We start from the raw sequence: 19,847 nt of genomic DNA, 5'->3' as shown, positions 1-19,847 counted from the left end.
TCACTTCAAAGTTGTGCTGAAAAATTGTGTGACTTTGGAGACACGCTAATGTAAAAGGAGCCTAAGGGAAGGCCAACACTGGGTTAAACAAATAAAAACACCTTTAGTTATTCAAAAAGCACTGCTAAAGACCTAAAATATGCTATTTTATGAGCGGTCACACATTTTCCAAGATGTACCCAATGGCTGTGGGTGAGGATGCTGTCAGCGTCTGGACAAATCCCAACGCACTAGGGCAGGTCTGGAGGCATGGTTGAGTGTGATGTTAACTTGGAGCAGGGGCATACATACAGAGAGCGCAGGGGTTGCTATTGCGACCCGGCTCCGTGCATGTAGAGGAACTGCTCCCTCCATGCAGCTGCTGAATTTCTGATTCTCCCCCTCCAGGCAGCAGGAGAGAAATGGATGGATCAGTTCCTCTATATGCCACCCTTACCCTCTCTCCTGGCCCCCCTCTGCTGTCTCTGGGCGCCTGTGTGCTCTCTTCCAGCCCCTCCCCTTCTCCCCCGCAATGCTGCTGTGTTCCTCCCTCCCCTCTCCCGTCAGCTGTTGTGGAGGATCTGTCAGGATGGAGAGCAGGGAAGGAGATGGTAAATGTGCCATTTACCAGCCCCTTCCTTGTCATAATGAATAAGTAAGTAACGATCACTGACTCTGTTTTTGTTTTTTTTTCATTCATAGCTGAGGCATAGTAAACTGTGTTTATTATGCATTAGTTTATGAATGAACTGTAAGCTCTGTACAGAGCTATTCCTGTTCATTCATTCTGTGCAGCTGAGGCTGCAGAGATGGAGACTGAGGTGTCCTCAATCTCCTTTCTCTGTCTCAAAGGGGAAATGTCGGAGGTCTGTTTGGACCCCTGATATTTCGTCAAAGCCCCCCAACGGGGGTCCTAAATTTAAATAAATTAAATAAATTGTAAAAGAAAATTTGATAAATATCACATGACTGCAGTAGTTGATGCTCACCCTGTTTTGTGTTTTCTCTTTCTTTAGGATACACGCTCTCTTGTACACATTGTTCTTCTTCATCAGACTCGTGTACCGGCCCCAATGTGACGTGTCCTTATGGCTTTGTGTGTGGAGCTATATACATAGAAGGCCGGGTCACGGGTAAGTTACTCAATATAGTTCACGTCAGAGGCCTTGGGGTCCTATATTACTCCAGAGGTGTCAGTTTTTCTGTTTTCTTTTTCCATCAGAAATATATATTTTTTTCGTATAGAAATATAAATATGCGAGTTGTTTTATGCTTAATCCAGAAAGCAGGGGAGTAGGATGGGATGAGAGATGCCGCACACCTCTAGCTCCCCCTTAAAGTGGTTGTAAACCCTTACAAACCACTTTGACCTACAGGTAAGCCTAGATTAAGGCTTACCTGTAGGTTGAAGAAATATCTCCTAAACCTATATGGTTTAGGAGATATTTGCCCGAAACCAGGCACTGCTGTCTACGGCGCATGCGCCGTAGACAGCGGCGCGCAGGCGCACTGAGCGCGGCATTCTCAACGACGGAGCTGCCGCGCGTGTCGGCTCCCGTGCGCATGCGCGGGAGCGACGTCATCGCGGCTTCGCCGAATGACAGCGGTGGAGCTGCGAGACCCCACCAAGAAGATGGATGCGGCGGACTACAGGGGACAGCGGTGACTTCGCTGGCTCCTGTGTCAGGTAAGTGACACATAATTGACTACTATGCGATGCATAGTAGTCCATTATGCTTTACCTTTGCAGGGAATGAAAGAGGAAGTAAACTCATCAGGGTTTACTTCCTCTTTAAAGTGGGAGTAAACTCCCATGTATGATTTTTACCTACAGTCAAGTCCATAAATATTGGGACATCCAGACAATTCTAATCTTTTTGGCTCTATACACCACCATAGGAATAACAACAGTTTGTATATGTCCCTCCCCATTTTTAAGGGACCAAAAGTAATGGGACGGATTAACAATCATCCATCAAACTTTCACTTTTTAATACTTGGTTGCAAATCCTTTGTAGTCAATTACAGCCTGAAGTCTGGAAAGCATAGACATCACCAGACGCTGGGTCCCATCCCTGGTGATGCTCTGCCAGGCTTCTACTGCAACTGTCTTCAGTTCCTGCCTGTTCTTGGGGCATTTTCCCTTCAGTTTTGTCTTCAGCAAGTGAAATGCTCAATCGGATTCAGGTCAGGTGATTGACTTGGACATTGCATAACATTCCACTTCTTTCCCTTAAAAAACTCTTTGGTTGCTTTCGCAGTATGCTTCGGGTCATTGTCCATCTGCACTGTGAAGTGCTGTCCAATGAGTTCTGAAGCATTTTGCTGAATATGAGCAGATAATATTCCCCGAAACACTTCAGAATTCATCCTGCTACGTTTGTCAGCAGTCACATCATCAATAAATACAAGAGAACCAGTTCCATTGGCAGCCATACATGCCCACGCCATGACACTACCACCACCATGCCTCACTGATGAGGTGGTATGCTTTGGATCATGAGCAGTTCCTTTCCTTCTCCATACTCTTCTCTTCCCATCACTCCGGTACAAGTTGATCTTGGTCTCATCTGTCCATAGGATGTTGTTCCAGAACTGTGAAGGCTTTTTTAGATGTTGTTTGGCAAACTCTAACCTGGCCTTTCTGTTTTTGAGGCTCACCAATGGTTTACATCTTGTGGTGACCCCTCTGTATTCACTCTGGTGAAGTCTTCTCTTGATTGTTGACTTTGACACACATACACACCTACCTCCTGGAGAGTGTTCTTGATCGGGCCAACTGTTGTGAAGGGTGTTTTCTTCACCAGGGAATGAATTCTTCGGCCATCCACCACAGTTGGTTTCCGTGGTCTTCCGGGTCTTTTGGTGTTGCTGAGCTCACTGGTGCATTTTTTTTTTTTAGGGATGTTCCAATCAGTTGATTTGGCCACACCTAATGTTTTTGCTATCTCTCTGATGGGTTTGTTTTTTGTTTTTTCAGCCTAATGATGGCTTGCTTCACTGATAGTGACAACTCTTTGGATCTCATATTGAGAGTTGACAGCAACAGATTCCAAATGAAAATAGCACACTTGAAATGAACTCTGGACCTTTTATCTGATCCTTGTAAATGGGATAATGAGGGAATAACGCACACCTGGCCATGGAACAGTGGAGCAGCCAATTGTCCCATTAATTTTGGTCCTTTAAAAAGTGGGAGGCACATATACAAACTGTTGTAATTCCTACACCGTTCACCTAATTTGGATGTAAATACCCTCACATTAAAGCTGAAAGTCTGCAGTTAAAGCACATCTTGTTTGTTTAATTTCAAATCCATTGTGGTGGTGTATAGAGCCAAAAAGATTAGAATTGTGTCGATGTCCCAATATAAGGCTTACCTATAGGGACTGTGAATATCTCCTAAATGTGTGCCGTTTAAGATATATTTACATTAGATGCAGACAGTGAGCTCACCAGCGCACGCTCTCTTAGGGAACGGCATACCAGTGACGTTGCTTTAGAGACGTGCCATAAACAGCATGCACAGGAGTGACATCATCATGGGCTTGGCCATTCATATCGCCGAAGCCTGCAAACCCAGAAGAAAGACCAGGTGAAGATGGAAGCGCCTTCATCGGTGACAACGTGCTGCTGGAGGGCTTCATTTTTTCAGATAAGTCTGTCATAATGTGCTAGTATGTGATGCATACTAGCACATTAAGACTTGGATTGCCCAGTGCCTTTTTTTTAAATAAGGGTTACTACCGCTTTAACCACTTCAGCCCTGGAAGGTTTTATCCCCTTCCTGACCAGAGCATTTTTTTAACGATACGGCACTGCATTACTTTAACTGACAATTGGCGCAATTGTGCGACGTTGTACCCAAATAAAATTGATGTCCTTTTTTTTTTCTCTCACAAATAGAGCTTTCTTTTGGTCGTATTTGATCACCTCTATGTTTTTATTTTTTGTGCTATAAAACATCCCAATACAAAATATAATACAAAAATAAAAAATAACATTTCTTCATCAATTTAGCCCAATATGTATTCAACTACATATTTTTGGTAAAAAAAAAATCCCAATAAGCGTATATTGATTGGTTTGTACAAAAGTTATAGCGTCTACAAACTATGGAATATTTTTATGGCATTTTTTTCTTTTTACTAGTAATGGCGGCAACCAGCGATTTTTAGCGGGACTGCGACATTGCGGCAGGCAAATCTGTCACCTAATTGACACGTTTGACACTCTTTTGGAGACCAGTGGCACCAATACCGTGATCAGTGCTAAAAATATGCACTGTTACTGTACTAATGACACTGGCTGGGAAGGGGTTAGCGTCAGGGGCGATCAAAGGGTTAATTGTGTCCCCAGAACGGTGATCTCCCTTGTTTACATAGGCAGATCGCCGTTCTGCCTCTCCCGGCAACGCCAACGGACCCGCTGATTCACTGATTGGCATCCCCTGTGTCCAATCAGTGCACAATGGTGCATGCCCCCTGTGGCTATTGCACAAAATGATGTACAGGTACATGATTTCAAGCAATAGAGCCAACCTGTCACAGTAAATATGCGGTAGGCACTCGGCAAGTGGTTAAGCTCCTCCTAACCCCCCGTCCCTGATGCATTTCACTCTGCCCATCGGGGGACATAATCATGGGCTGGGCAAAATGCATCAGCAACAGGGCTCTGGGGGGGCTCTGAGGCTCTGGCCAAAATGCGTTAGTTTCTTTGTTTTATTTTCACTCTTATGTAGTCAATAAATATGCATACAGATTACAGTGTTGCTCCATGTAACATGTATATCACAATCATTATTTTCATCCCCCGGACTCTAGTTTAAGTTCGTACATGATTGTATATTGGTGGGGGGGGTCTCGAAAATGTTTTTTTTTTTTTTTTTTTTTTTTTGGGGGGGGGGGGGAGGTTGAGGGATTTTATGTGCTTGGGTCTAACTTTTTTTTTTTTATAATTATATATTTTTTTGAACTTACATTTTCTTTCATCACATAGGGGACAAAGATTCCCATACGTGATGATTTTTTGGAGACAGGTTCTTATTAATGAGACATCCAGGGTCTAAAGGACCCTGGATGTCTCCCCTGTGCTCCATGAATTGTAATGCAATGCAATGCAGTTCGCATTGCAATACATTCTTTATTGGCTATGTTAGCCGAGGACACTGGTGGGTGGATCCGGAAGTGGTGTGAAACGCGTTGCTTTCAGCAACAAGGAGGGGAGGAGAGCGGGTGTGTTTCTGCTCTGCTCCCTCCCCTTTACCTGGTGGTTGTGTTGGTCCCAGGCCTACAGGAGGGCAAGCGAAGCCAGAGGATACATGGTGGTGGCACCATTACCAGGGGGTAATCCCCCCTCCCCCTGCTGGCAGCAAAAGGGTTAAAGTAAGATACACATGGAAAGGCTTCACACAATACAAACAAAATTAACCTTTTCCCAGCACACTTATCAGCCTGTTTTGCTAGGATTCTGATAATGGCAGCTGGTGCTCAATTTTCTTTTGGCGGGGGGGGTGGCCTGTTGCCCCCTATCAGTCAGACCCCCCTATCCCCAGCGCTCAATCGATCATCTCTTTCCCTCCACTCCGCCACTTCACTCACCCATTGACCACCAGGCCCCCGACCGGCCCCGCACTTACCCCATCCAGGTCGTGGCTTCCTCCCGAGTCCCAGCGGTCTCTTCTGCTCCCGGGCCAATCAGGACTTAGGACTCAGAGCCAATCCAGTCTTAGGACTCCCGGCCAATCGGGTCTCAGGACCCGCTTCCTGAATGGCAGTGAGGAGAAACAGGAAGACATTAGCGCATATTAAGTGGGGTGTAGGTTGCGCTATGGAGCCTTAGAATTGAATATTCAGTTGGATACAAATGAATAAAGGAATAAATAAGAAGTTTAGGTAAGAGCAGCCTCTATTAATTTCCCCCCAAATGGGTGGAAAGATGCTGAAAAAAAGAGAAGAAATAGATGTGGCGCTATACCGATTAATATTATGAACCTCTGAGTGAGGGCTAGGGATGAGCTTCGTGTTCGAGTCGAACGTACGTTCGACTTGAACATTGGCTGTTCGTCCGTTCGGCGAAATCCGAACTCTTGGTCCGTTCGCGTCAAAATTCGTGTGGCGCGCACAGCCCACAATGCACTGCGATGGCGCAGTGCATTGCTGGCTCATGATTGGCCAAGCATGCACTGTGACCCCGCATGCTTGGCCAATTGCAGCGCCAGCAGCAGGGAGAGCCATGATTGGCCACAGGCATCCTGCCTGTGGCCAATCATAGCTCAGGCTGTGTAGTGCACGCCCCACACTATATAAGGCCACCTTTGAGGCGGCCTCGTGTAGTGTGTTGGCATCTGAAGCAGTGGGTGTTCTGTGTACCTTCAACACAGTTACACACCAATCGTTTTTGGCTGATTTCCTATCTTGCTGTTGTGTAGTGGTTATTGTCTGTGCCCTGACCGCAGCATACACCACTATATTCACCTCACCTATATAGCTAGTGATCTATCTTTAATAATAGAGCTTGCAGTCAGTAGTGTTAGGAGATAGTACGTGCTGTCTGCGTGCTCTGTACCCAGTACATACCGCTATAATCCACCTACATAGCTCTTCTCTATTTGAGCCCAATTGCCATCTGCAGGAGTTATTGGAAGTTGTGTGTGCCTCCAGCACAGCACAGTATACATCTGTATATACCCCTTTATCTCTGCTGTTTTCTGGTTATTGTCTGCGTGCCCTGACCGCAGTATACACCGTGATATTCACCTCAGCCTAAGGCCCAATTTTTCTACCACTGTTCAACAATGGCATGTAATTACAATTCTTGATATAATCGTTCACAGCAGGGCGCTCCAGCGCCCACCAAGAGTCACTTTGAGGGCTTACAATGTTGTGGCAAAACCAACACCTTGTTCCGCCATTTCTGCAGAGCATATAGGGCAGGCCCCTACTTTCAAACATCCAACTTACAAACATCTCCTGCTTGCAAACGCAAGGAGACAACAGGAAGTGAGATGAAAAAAGATGGACGACAAAACAAATTATACAGGGGTGATAACCCTTCCCTATGTTTTCCAAAAAGCTTAAAAATAGTTTTTTTGACTGGAGCTACACTTTAAAAATGTACCAGTTGAAAATTACAAACAGATTCAACTTAACACAACAAACCTACACAGTCCCTGTCTTGTTTGCACCGCCTGTATACTGCTGTTCTGAGTATATAGGGCCTGGGGGCCACACGCATTTCCTTTTTTTAATATGGGTACGGGGTTCCCCTTAATATGCGTACAAGACCCAAATAGGCTGGTAATGGGCAGGGAGGGCTACCCATGCCATTTTTCTCAATGATTTTCAACCATATTGCAGGAACCAGATATAACATTAAAACCGCAAGCAGTTTTAAATGGTGTTATTTCCGTTTAATGTCATTTTGTGCAGGGACTGTTCTAAACACGGGAAACACGTGGCACTTCACAGGCATACTACAGACACCCCCCATGCACCATATTTAAAGGAATATTTCACTTTTTTTTTTCACTTTAATCGTCATTAAAATCAGTACTCCAACCAAAACAGCCGTTTTTAAAACTTTTTTTTGCAGTGACCCATGTCCCCTGAGGCAGGAGTCAGGTCCCCAAACCCTTTTTAGGACAATACCTTGCATATTAGCCGTTAAAATTAGCACTTTCCATTTCGAACGTTCGAGTCCCATAGACTTCAATGGGGTTCTAACGTTCGTAACGAACGTGGGGTCTGTTCGAAAGTTGTGGTGCGAACCGAACCGGGGGGTGTTCGGCTCATCCCTAGTGAGGGGGGCTCTATTATATATAATTCTCAGTATGCTGGCAATTAAGTACAGACATAAATGTGCTATCACACGCCCTATGCTAATTACTAATGAACACCTATGAGTGGAAACACGTATTATATATAATTCTCAGCGTGCTGGTTAATTAAACCCAAAAACACAAAAGGCATAAAAAACACAAAAAATTGCAACCATGATATGGAATACTTATCCCTATACCATAACAATGTATAATTATTAATAAAGTGCAAATAAATCTACATGTGCCTTAAAGGTAAGGATATACAATAGGGTAAAATACATAAAAAAAGGACTGGATGTGATATCCGTGAAATAGCCGTGAATGTGATATTAATAATTAAAAAATTTAAAAATTAGTGCTCTAAAGTAATGTTTAAAGTGAATATCACAATGGTAGCACAGTATGATAGCTAGTACAGTGTAATAAATAGTATTATATAAGATGAAAAAATTACAATGAGACCTAAAAATACCATAAAAATTAAATAAAAATTGGATAAAAAAATAAAGTAAAATATGTGCAAAAATGCAAGTGAACTGTGAACAGTAAACGTGGTGAAACAAGTCTCTGATAAGTGACAGGAATCTTCCGTGAGTGAAGGGGGGAGGTGATGGTTTCCTGTTGTGTTCCTCGCGTTCGGTGGTTACGTATATATTATATTATTATGCTCTCACCGGAAAAAAGACCCCATCCGGGGTGGATCAGCCTTCACAATATCAGCTATTGTGTCGCTCTCTGGCTTCCTTCAGATGTAATATTGGGGATCCCTCGTTTCTCCGTGAGTGCAGTGTGCCACGTTATATAAGGTAAAGAAGAGGCACATCCATAGTGGGATACCGTTTAAAACACTGCTTTTATTCCAAAAAATAGATTAAAACTACTTACAAACGAAAGGTTTGAAATTGCGGTAGTGCATGTAGCTTTAAAAGTCCCGCTCTGCTATCTCCGCCTGAGCTCGAGGTGTACGTTGCCTGGCCACGCCCTACGCGTTTCGTCACACGGACGTCATCTGGAGCATATTAAGTCGCTAATGTCACACAACTGGGTGCGTTCGGGCGCAAGAGTCCCAGTGGTCTCTTCTACTCCCGGGCCAATCAGGACTTAGGACTCACAGCCAACCCAGTCTTAGGACTCCCGGCCAATCGGGTCTCAGGACCCGCTTCCTGAATGGCAGCGAGGAGAAACAGGAAGATATTAGCGCATATTACATCGCTAATGTCCCACAACTGGGTTGGCTCGGGCGCAGTGCTTTGTGCCCTGAGCCCACCCTTTTTTAAAGCCAATTAGGGCCTCAGTGCTTAAAAAAAATAAAAACATTGACATCTATGCGTCGCATATAGATTAGGGGCCAGGTGCAGGGATTAGAGGGGCGGCAGCCCCGCACCCGTATGAGCAGCCGCAACTGGATTCTGATGTGTTCCTGCGCCTTTAAGAAGGAATGAGCTACCTCCAGGCACACCTATGTTTTTTCTCCTTTGTATATATGCTCCAGTCCTACATAAAGACCCCTTTCACACTGAGGCAGTTTTCAAGTGCTTTAGATTTTGCTATAAATAGTGCCTTAAAGTTGTTGTAAACCCATGGGTGAAAATAATAAAAATAAAATCAACCTGCAAGGCAAAGGCATAATGAGCTAGTATGCATAGCATACTAGCTCATTATGAATAACTTACCTGAGAACAAAGCCCCCGAAGCGGTCCTCCGTCTTCATGTCCGCCGCTGCCTTGGGTCCCGGAGTGAGTGGGTCCAGTGCCGGAGCAGCGATGACGTCACTCCCGCGCATGCGCACGGGAGCCGACACTCGCGGCATATCACCGCGATCTGCGGCCCGCCCAGTGCGCCTGCGAGCCGCTGTCTTTTTGTAAATATCTCTTAAACCGTATAGGTTTAGGAGATATTTCTTGGACCTACAGGTAAGCCTTAATCTAGGCTTACCTGTAGGTCAAAGTGTGTTGTAAGGGTTTACAACCACTTTAAAAAGCGCCTGAAAACTGCTTCCCATTCATTTGAATAGGTGCTTTCACACTGGGGCACGCGGGACGGTACAAAAAGTCCTGCAAGCAGCATCTTTGGGGCATGTTTGGAGCTTCAAAAAAACGCCCCAGTACATTTAAATTAATAATTAAAACGGGTCTTTTCTTGTTTTTTTTTTTTTTTTAAGGGCATGTTGTCACGTGACCTTAAAAAATGCGGCCCCGCTAGCCCCTAAAAAAAGCACCGGTAAAACGCTGCCAAAGCACTGTGAATGCAACCGGAGTTTTAGCGGGTGTTTTAGCAGCGCTTCAGTGTGAAAGGGGTCTTAGACCGCCTAAAAATTTAACTAACTAACTAATTGCACTACAGTATGCAGAGCTTCCACATATATTTGCAAATGTTGTGCAACTAAAATCTCTGTTTTTCACACAAATTGTCTTTATTTATTTTTTATTTTTTTGCTGGCTGGCTGGTAAGTTTGCTGGGAAACTTTTGTTTTGTGCAAATGCCCTTCCACGCGCACCTTGGTATACATTGGGGGGGTTGCCATTTTTGTTTTGCATTAAACCTTTGTTTATTTTCATTGCAGAGAATGATACAGTTTGTTTACTTGTAGGTACAATTATTTTTCAATCATACCAAATGGCATGTATGACGCAGGACAAGTGTGACATTACCGGAAGTGGCACCATTCCTCAGAATGCAAAAATAAAGATGGGTACATCGTGTTGTGCAACTGACGGATGCACCCCACCTCCTCCTTCCAGTAAGCGACTATCTTATGCCTTCAAATAAAAAACTAAATACACATACACTATATTACCAAAAGTATTGGGACACCTGCCTTTACACGCACATGATCTTTAATGGCATCCCAGTCTTAGTCCGTAGGGTTCAATATTGAGTTGGCCCACCCTCTGCAGCTATAACAGCTTCAACTCTTCTGGGAAGGCCGTCCACAAGGTTTAGGAGGGTGTCTATGGGAATGTTTGACCATTCTTCCAGAAGCACATTGGTGAGGTCAGGACGAGAAGGCCTGACTCGCAGTCTCCGCTCTAATTCATCCCAAAGGTGTTCTATCAGGTTGCGGTCAGGACTTTGTGTAGGCCAGTCAAGTTCCTCCTCCCCAAACTTGCTCATTCATGTCACGGCAGTAGAATTATTTTGCTAGGGGAAAAAAAAAAACAATTTATGCATGTGGAGAGCATAGTTGCCAACAGTCCAGATTTGTCCGGGATAGTCAAGGAATTCAGTCCAATGTCCCGGTCTGACGGTGTCCGGCAGAATCTCGGAAAATATGCATTGTTCCAGGCAGGGGCGGACTGGGCTGGGGAGTTCTGATCCCCCATAATAATGCCGCAGATCCCCACTGTCACCCAGTGTGGTGTGAGCATGGTTGGCAAATGTGTCATCCATGTCAACACAGAGTAAGCTGGGTGGGCTGGTAGTCAGGACTGGGTGATGGAAGAGAGCAAGGGATGTCACAGAAAACTTCAGCCAGCTACTGGCTGAGGAGGGAACATGAGGCGGGCTTCACCACTCCCAGCCAATGGGTGCGCTGTTCACTGCCCTGTTACTGCCCATGTTGTGGCATGGAGCTGCCTTGGAAAGAAGCCAACCACATTAGTGATTGAGGTGAGGAAGAACAACATTTATTATGGTGAACTGTAGTAGAATCTCGCTCTATCTGAGAAGAACAAAGTGCATTATGTCCGAGAACCCAGCTCACTCTCTTCTCTCCTTCCTTCTGTCACTCATACCCTCCCTCCATCCCTCTTTCTTTCCTTCCTTCTTACTTTCTTTCCTTCTCTCTCCCTCCATCCCTCTTTCTTTCCTTCCTCCTTTCTTTCTTTCCTTCTCTCTCTCTCCCTCCATCCCTCTTTCTTTCCTTCTCTCCCTCAATCCCTCTTTCTTTCCTTCTCTCTCCCTCTATCCCTCTTTCTTTCCTTCTTTCCTTCTCTCTCCCTCCATCGCTCTTTATTTCCTCCTTTCCTTCTCTCTCCCTCCATCCCTCTCTTTCCTTCCTCCTTTCTTTCTTTCCTTCTATCCCTCAATCCCTCTTTCTTTCCTTCTTTCCTTCTCTCTCCCTCCATCCCTCTCTCTTTCCTTCTTTCCTTCTCTCTCCCTCCATCCCTCTCTCTTTCCTTCCTTCTTTCTTTCTTTCCTTCTCTCTCCCTCCATCCCTCTTTCTTTCCTTCTTTCCTTCTTAACTTCTCTCTCCCTCCATCCCTCTTTCTTTCCTTCTCTCTCCCTCCATCGCTCTTTATTTCCTCCTTTCCTTCTCTCTCCCTCCATCCCTCTTTCTTTCCTTCCTCCTTTCTTTCTTTCCTTCTCTCTCTCTCCCTCCATCCCTCTTTCTTTCCTTCTATCCCTCAATCCCTCTTTCTTTCCTTCTTTCCTTCTCTTTCTTTCCTTCCTTCTTTCTTTCTTTCCTTCTCTCTCCCTCCATCGCTCTTTATTTCCTCCTTTCCTTCTCTCTCCCTCCATCCCTCTTTCTTTCCTTCCTCCTTTCTTTCTTTCCTTCTCTCTCTCTCCCTCCATCTCTCTTTCTTTCCTTCTATCCCTCAATCCCTCTTTCTTTCCTTCTCTCTCCCTCCATCCCTCTCTCTTTCCTTCCTTCTTTCTTTCTTTCCTTCTCTCTCCCGCCATCCCTCTTTCTTTCCTTCTTTCCTTCTCTCTCCTTCCATCCCTCTTTCTTTCCTTCTCTCTCCCTCCATCGCTCTTTATTTCCTCCTTTCATTCTCTCTCCCTCCATCCCTCTTTCTTTCCTTCTCTCTCCCTCCATCTTTCCTTCCCTCCTTCTTTCCTTCTCTCACCCTCCTTATTTCCTTTTTTCTTTCCTTCTTTCTTTCCTTTTTTGAGATTGTTGGTAAGTATGGGAGGGGGACAGAGAAGGATGGGGATAGAAGGAGTTTGGTCATCCTGTAGGCAAGACTTCAGTGCTGTCAGCCCAGACAAGAAGTTGGGAGCACACAGTCATCTCCTCTGGCCTTCATGCCACTCTGTGTCTTCAGACTTCCAGGGGTGTTGGACAAGAGCTGCAAGAGAAAACTCCTCATTAGTTTGGTCCCCACCAAGTGTTTGATACTCACCCACAAGCTAACCTCCTGGCCAGAGCACCCGTGGCAAAAGACAGGCAGCATGGAACCACTAAAGGTTGAAGTAGGCCTTCATCATAACATTTCATTAACATCTTCATTGTTGGACGGACCAACTGCAGTGACCCTTTGCTTTTTTTATTAAAATGCAGTTGCTCTTTAATCCCAGACAGTCATCTCCATGTTATGTTTTTACCGTAGTGCCGCAGGACAGCTCAGTATCCAATGGAGTGGCGTGCACATCCTGCATTTCTATGGACTCTGCCTACTGCTACTCATCAGATAAAATTCAGTGTACGGGGGATGAGGACAGGTGCTTTCTCCAGGCCACAAAAGCATCAGGTCAGTATTACAGACAGAACCAATGTTATTAAAAAAAAAAAACAGTTACAAGCAGTAAGGGGCATTTTGGGTGCTGTTCATCTTAAAATGTGTCTATAGCCACGTTTTTTCTTTTAAAGATTTGGGTAGAGTACATACCACGGGTCTGCTAGGCCACGTTTACACTTGTAATTGAGGGCTATATAAAAAAATACATGGTTGAGCCATTTTTTTGCCCCCCCCCCCGCCCAATCACTCACCCTTATGTCGCGTACACACGGTCAGATTTTCCAAAGAGAAATGTTGGCTGAAAGTCCGACCATGTGTTGTGTACGCTCCATCGAACATTTGTTGTCGGATTTCGGACAACAAATGTTGGCTAGCAGGTTCTCAAATTTTCCTCCAACAAAATTTTGTTGTCGGAATTTCCGATCATGTGTACACAAGTCCGTCACACAAAAATTCACGCATGCTCGGAATCAAGCAGAAGGAGCCGCACTGGCTATTGATCTTCCCTTTTCTCGGCTTGTCGTACGTCTTGTACGTCACCGAGTTCTCATGTTCGCAATTGTTGGCCAACATTTGTGTGACTGTGTGTATGTAAGACAAGTTGGAGCCAACATCCTTTGAACAAAAATCCACAGTTTTGTTTTCGGAAGGTCCGATCGTGTGTATGGGGCATTAACCACTTGACCTCCGTATGATTTATCCCTCTTAATGACCAGGCCATTTTTTTTTTTGTGATATGGCACTGCATTACTTTAACTGACAATTGCGTAGTCGTGTGGGGCTGTACCCAAATACAATGTATGTCATTTTTTTTTAGACAAATACCGCTTTCTTTGGTGGTATTTGATCACCACTGCATTTTTTTTTAGCACTATAAACAAATAAAGATCAGCAATTAAAAAGTAAAAAATAATAATAAATAAATACACACATATATATATATTTTAATTTTTATATATATATATATATATATATATATATATATATATATATATATATATATATATATATATATATATATATAAAGAAAAAAAAAATATATATATATATATATATATATAAAGGAAAAAAAAAAAAAATATATATATATATATATATATATATATATATATATATATACATATATATATATATATTATTATTATTATTTATATTTATTTCTGCTAAAAACATCCAATAAAAAATTTTAAAAATCAAATTTCTTCATCAATTAAGGTATTCTGCTACATATTTCTGGTAAAAAACTAAAACAAAAACAAAAAAAACAATCAGTGTATATTGATTGGTTTACAGTGTCTACAAACTGGGATAAATTTATGAATTTTTTTATGCTAGTATCCAGCGACTTATAGCGGGACTGCCATACTGCGGTGGACAATTGGACACTAACTGACACTCTTGACGTTAAAAATATGCACGGTCATTGTACTAATGACACTGGTTGGGAAGGGGTTAAACATCTAGGGCGATCAAAGGGTTAAATGTGTGCCTAGCCAGTGTTTGTGTGTACTGTGGGAGGTTCTTTTGCTAAACAGGGATCGCCAAACTATGACCCTCCAGCTTTTGCGGAACTACATGTCCCATGAGGCTATTGAGCATCTGTGGGACATCCTCAAACGGATGGTGGAGGAGCACAAGGTCTCTAACATCCACCAGCTCTGTGATGTCATCATGGAGGAGGGGAAGAGGACTCCAGTGTCAACCTGTGAAGCTCTGGTGACCTCCATGCCTAAGAGGGTTAAAGCAGTGCTGGAAAATAATGGTGGCCACATAAAATATTGAGACTTTGGGCCCAATTTGGACATTTTCGCTTAGGGGTGTACTCACTTTTGTTGCCAGCGGTTTAGACATTCATGGCTGTGTGTTGAGTTGCTTTTAGGGGACGGCAAATTGACACTGTTATACAAGCTGTACACTCACTACTTTACATTGTAGACAAGTGTAATTTCTTCAGTGTTGTCACATGAAAAAGATAGAAGAAAATAGTTACAAAAATGTGAGGGGTGTACTCACTTTTGTGAGATACTGTATGTAGATCCCCATTCTGTGTGTTTTACAGACAGGTAAAAAAAAAAAAAAAAAAGGGTGCCGGAGGACATCCAGTGCCCGGCACCCGCAGATTGGCTTCTGCTGATAAATTAGTTGTAAAGGCAGAAGGTTTTATCTTAATGCATTCTATGCATTAGGATAAAAAAAAAAAACTTCTGTGTGCAGCAGCCCCCCTCAGCCCCCCTAATACTTACCTAAGCCTATCTCGATCCAGTGATGCTGTGCAGCAGACTCCGCTGTCCGGGACTCTCCCTCCTCATTGACTGAGACAGCAGCGAAGTGCCATTGGCTCCCTCTGCTGGCAATCAAAGTCAGTGACGGGCCGGGCCGGGCTGCGGCTCCGTGTCTGAATAGCAAGCAGCTTGCTATGGGGGGCACTCAATAGGAGAGAGGAGCCAGGAGTGCTGAAGAGGGACCAGAGAAGAGGAGGATCTGGGCTGCTCTGTGCAAAACCAACTGCACAGAGGAGGTAAGTATAACATGTTTTTTTTTTTTTTTTTTTTTTTTTAAAAGGGACTTTATAATCACTTTAAATAATTGCAGCAGAAGTGGCGTGCGTGCGTCCACCCGCAGACTGAAGTGCAGAATCACGCATATACTCTATTTGTGATTCTGCACAGTAGAGCCACCTTGTAGCAGTGAAAATGCTATGGGGTGATCTTTAAGTGGTTGAGATGAAATTGCCATTACAATTTTAATGTTTTTAAATATTTGTTGGAAAATGTAAATTTACCAAACTTTTTATGCATTTCTTTATTTTATTTTTTTGCAGGACAAACACCGAAATATACAGCAGTGCGTGGTTGTGCCACAAAAAGTGTCTGCGATTTAGGCAGTCGATCCTTTAGCTCCGAAGGTGTAAAGCCAGACAATTACGTTATCTGTGGCAGCAGGGACGGACTGACAACTCATGGGGCCCCCGGGCAATAGGAGATTATGGGGCCCCCAGGCAATAAGAGATTATGGGGCCACACAGTATACAAAAACACACACACACAGTATACACATACATGTACACATAGTATTCACAGACATGTTTCTATTGGCTGAGAAGGCACTGTAGAAGATTTTTACATACTGTCCCTGGTTTTACTGAGGCTGGCAAACCTGATGGGGCCCCCTAGTGTCCCGGGGCCCTCAGCAGTTGCCGAGTTGCTGAATGGTCAGTCTTCCCCCTGTGTGGCAGTGAAAGTACTGATTTATAGAAAGGCTTCTACCTCCCGGCTATGATTTGTATTTTCTTTATAAAATTATTGATCTTAAATAAAAAAAAAAAAAAAAAATTATATATATATATATATATATATATATATATCTCCTTTAACCACTTAAGCCCCGGACCATTTTGCTGACCAAAGACCAGAGCATTTTTTTTTGCATTTCGGCACTGCGTCGCTTTAACTGAGAATTGTGTGGTCGTGCGACATTGTACCCAAACAAAATTGTCCTTTTTTCCCCTACAAATAGAGCTCTCTTTTAGTGGTATTTGATCACCCCTGCATTTTTTATTTTTTTCGCTAAAAAAAAAAAAGAGCGTAAATTTGGAAAAAAAAAGCAATATTTTTAACTTTTTGCTGTAATAAATATCGCCAAAAAATATATAATTTTTTTTCCCTCAGTTTAGGCCGATACGTATTCTTCTACATATTTTTGGTAAAAAAAAAAAAAAAATCGCAATAGCCATTTATTGATTTCTTTGCGCAAAAGCGTCTACAAAATAGGGGACAGTTTTATGGCATTTTTATTAATATTTTCTACTAGTAAATGGCAGCGATCTGCGATTTCTATCGTGACTGTGACATTATGGCGTAAAGATCGGATACTTTTGGCGCTATTTTGGGACCATTCACATTTATACATCGATCAGTGCGATTAAAAATGCATTGATTACTGTGTAAATGTGACTGGCAGTGAAGGGGTTAACCAGTAGAGGGCGCTGCAGGGGTTAAGTGTGTCCTAGGGATGTGTTCTAATTGTGAGGGGGAGCTGTGATCAGTGTCCTGTCACTAGGCAGAACGGGGAGATGCTTGTTTAAATTGGAATTTCCCCGTTCTTCCTCTTTGTGAGACGATCGCGGGTATCCCCGCGGATATCGAGTCCGCAGGACCCGCGATCACACTCATGGAACTCACGGCGGACGTGCGTGCCGCCGTCGTCGGGCGTGTGCGGCGTCGGGCATGTGCGGCCACAATGCCACGTCTTAAAGGCCAATGTACAGGTACATTAATATGCCTGTACGTGCCAATCTGCCGACATTATATTATATATATATATAATTTAAACTAGAATCTAAAACAAAAAACAAAAAAGGTTGATTTGTGGGTCGCACAGATTTTTTTTAATCTTTCAGTAACTAGTAGATAATGTTTTTCAAAATTTTTTAATTTTTTTTGTCCTAACCACAATCCATAATGTTTTGTTGATCAGAGTAGACATGACAATTATTGAGGTAGTAAATTTAATTTTCACTTTTCATAAAATTTTGGTGTTTGTAAACTGTTTTCTTTCTACTTCTTTTTTCACTATGTGTATACAACATTTTATGTTACCAATAAAAAATGTAATACAATTTTTTTTTTTTTTGGGGCCTTCAAATTGACAACTGTCTCTGACTTTGTGTTGGAAATCTAATGTGCAAAGGAGAGATGGAAGGGTTTGCTGCATGTGTAATTGCAGCATCTACTTCTACGGCTTGGTTTTGTGGTTGGGATGTGCGGTACAAACGGGCAGTTGAGCCGTGTATTTAACCTCGTCCCCAACCGACATCAATATTCCCATTCTCACATGTTCCTGGAGTAGGCTAATGCCGCGTACACACGACCAGACTTTCCGGCAGACTAGGTCCTAGAAATAGAACATGTTTCAAATCTATCCGACGGACTCAATTCCGGACAGACTAAAATCGGGAAAACCGTTTGTCTGTATGCTGGTCTGACGGACCAAATATGATGCAAGGGAAGCTATTGGCTACTGGCTATTGAACTTCCTTGTTTAGTCCCGTCTTACGTCATCACGTTCAAAACGAATGGACTTTCGAATGGACTTAGTCCGTTTGTGTGTGGCCAAGTCCGTTCATTCAGAAAGTCCATCGGAACTCCGCCGAAAAGTCAGTCGGGGGGAACATCGGACCTAGTCTGCCGGAAAGTCCGGTCGTGTGTACGCAGCATAAGGGAAAGCAGATGCTTCTGCAACAGCCATTTGGAGACTGGAAACTACACAGATTAACCACTTAACAACCGGCCCATAGCCGAATGATGGCTACAGGGTGGTTGCTTAACTCTGGGAGGCCGTCATATGACGTCCTCCCAGAATTCCCTCTCACGCACCCCCTGGGGCGCGCACTCGAGAGCATCCGTGACCGCCAGGTGCACAGGACCCGGAGCATCATGGATCACGGTAAACTCATCGCGGCTGTTTACCATGTGATTGCTCCGTCAAATGACAGAGCGATCACTTGTAAACAAACCGGCGTCATGTTATGACGCCGGTTCCTCCCTCCCCTCTCTGTACCGATCGGTACAGTGGAGGGGAGAGATCGGTGTCAGCAGCGCTGTGGGCTGCATCTGCAGTCCCCACAGTGCTGGTCACTAGGGATGGCCAAACGGTTCGCCCGGCGGTCGTTTCGCGGTGAATTTCGGGTGTTCACGGTCCGCCCGATCGGCGGACTATTGCCGCCGTTCGCCCGGCGGACTTCCGGGTTTACTGTGTAAAAGAACTTTGACCTATGATGACACATCCATCATGGGGTACAGGACAGCCAATTGAGACATTACAGCACATGGACACTTGGACATTCCCCCTAACTTATAAATAGACCCGATCCGGCGGCCATTTTACATTCTTTCTTCTGTCACTATAGGGAGAGGTTGCTGTGTGGAGCAGGGAGAGATTGGAGTGACCCAAATCGCTAGCTATTTGGTACACAAAAGTTCTTTTCAGGACTGGTATAGGTGTTAGGTGTAGTTCAGGATATAGGTTTGAGGAAGTGCTGTGCTAGTGATTGTTGCAGCAGCCTGAGTGTCTTTTGTCAGTGTAGAGAAAGGGACAGGACGGTGTGTCTGCTGTAGGGACAGTCAGTTTAATCATTAGCTGTTACTATCAGGTCCACAAAAGTGCTATTCCAGTTATTGTTCCAGCAGCCTCTGTTTTGTCAGTTTATATAGGGACAGGCAGGAAGCTGTGTGTGAGGCAGTGAGGGTCAGCTTAATCAGTAGCTGTTACTATTAGTTCCACAAAGGTTCTTTTCAGGACTGGTATGGTAATAGGCTTGTACACGTATAATATTCTTTCTTCCAAATATAGAAAGAATATTATATTTGACTGCTGCCCTTCTGCTGCAGTCTGCTAATCAGTCACAACCTACTTGTTCCACAAAGGTCCTTATAAGGACTGGTAACTTGGTCTAGGGTGCTACAGTACATAGGGTTGAGTGAGGTACAGTCTGCTATTCCGTAAGGACTGGTATAGGTCCACAATACATAGGGTTGAGGTGCACTACTGCTGACCGCTGCCCTATACTGCAGCAGTCCATCAGTATAGGGACTGACGTACAGTCTGCTAATCAGTCACAACAACCTACTTGTTCCACAAAGGTC

The 19,847-nt window shown here is 43.9% G+C and overlaps 1 protein-coding gene across 1 annotated transcript in view; it reads left to right on the top strand.

The window, feature by feature from the left end:
- The window catches only part of LOC143933584 (phospholipase A2 inhibitor and Ly6/PLAUR domain-containing protein-like), a 34,733-nt gene extending 18,268 nt beyond the window's left edge, over window positions 1-16,465 (top strand). Inside the window, exons 2-5 of the mRNA XM_077456531.1 lie at window positions 996-1,112; window positions 10,392-10,541; window positions 13,075-13,215; window positions 16,025-16,465. Of these exons, the coding sequence (XP_077312657.1) occupies window positions 996-1,112; window positions 10,392-10,541; window positions 13,075-13,215; window positions 16,025-16,182 (566 nt within the window). The 3' untranslated portion in view covers window positions 16,183-16,465. The remainder of the gene's footprint in view (window positions 1-995; window positions 1,113-10,391; window positions 10,542-13,074; window positions 13,216-16,024) is intronic.
- Window positions 16,466-19,847: the final 3,382 nt, after the last annotated feature.

The sequence above is a fragment of the Lithobates pipiens genome, unplaced genomic scaffold (assembly GCF_037356315.1).
Source record: "Lithobates pipiens isolate NorthernLeopardFrog02 unplaced genomic scaffold, aLitPip1_a1.2 Scaffold_27, whole genome shotgun sequence".
In the NCBI taxonomy this organism is placed as follows: Eukaryota; Metazoa; Chordata; class Amphibia; order Anura; family Ranidae; genus Lithobates; species Lithobates pipiens.
The sequence above is the reverse complement of the archived record's forward strand: the minus strand, read 5'-3'. Positions and strand labels throughout refer to the sequence as shown.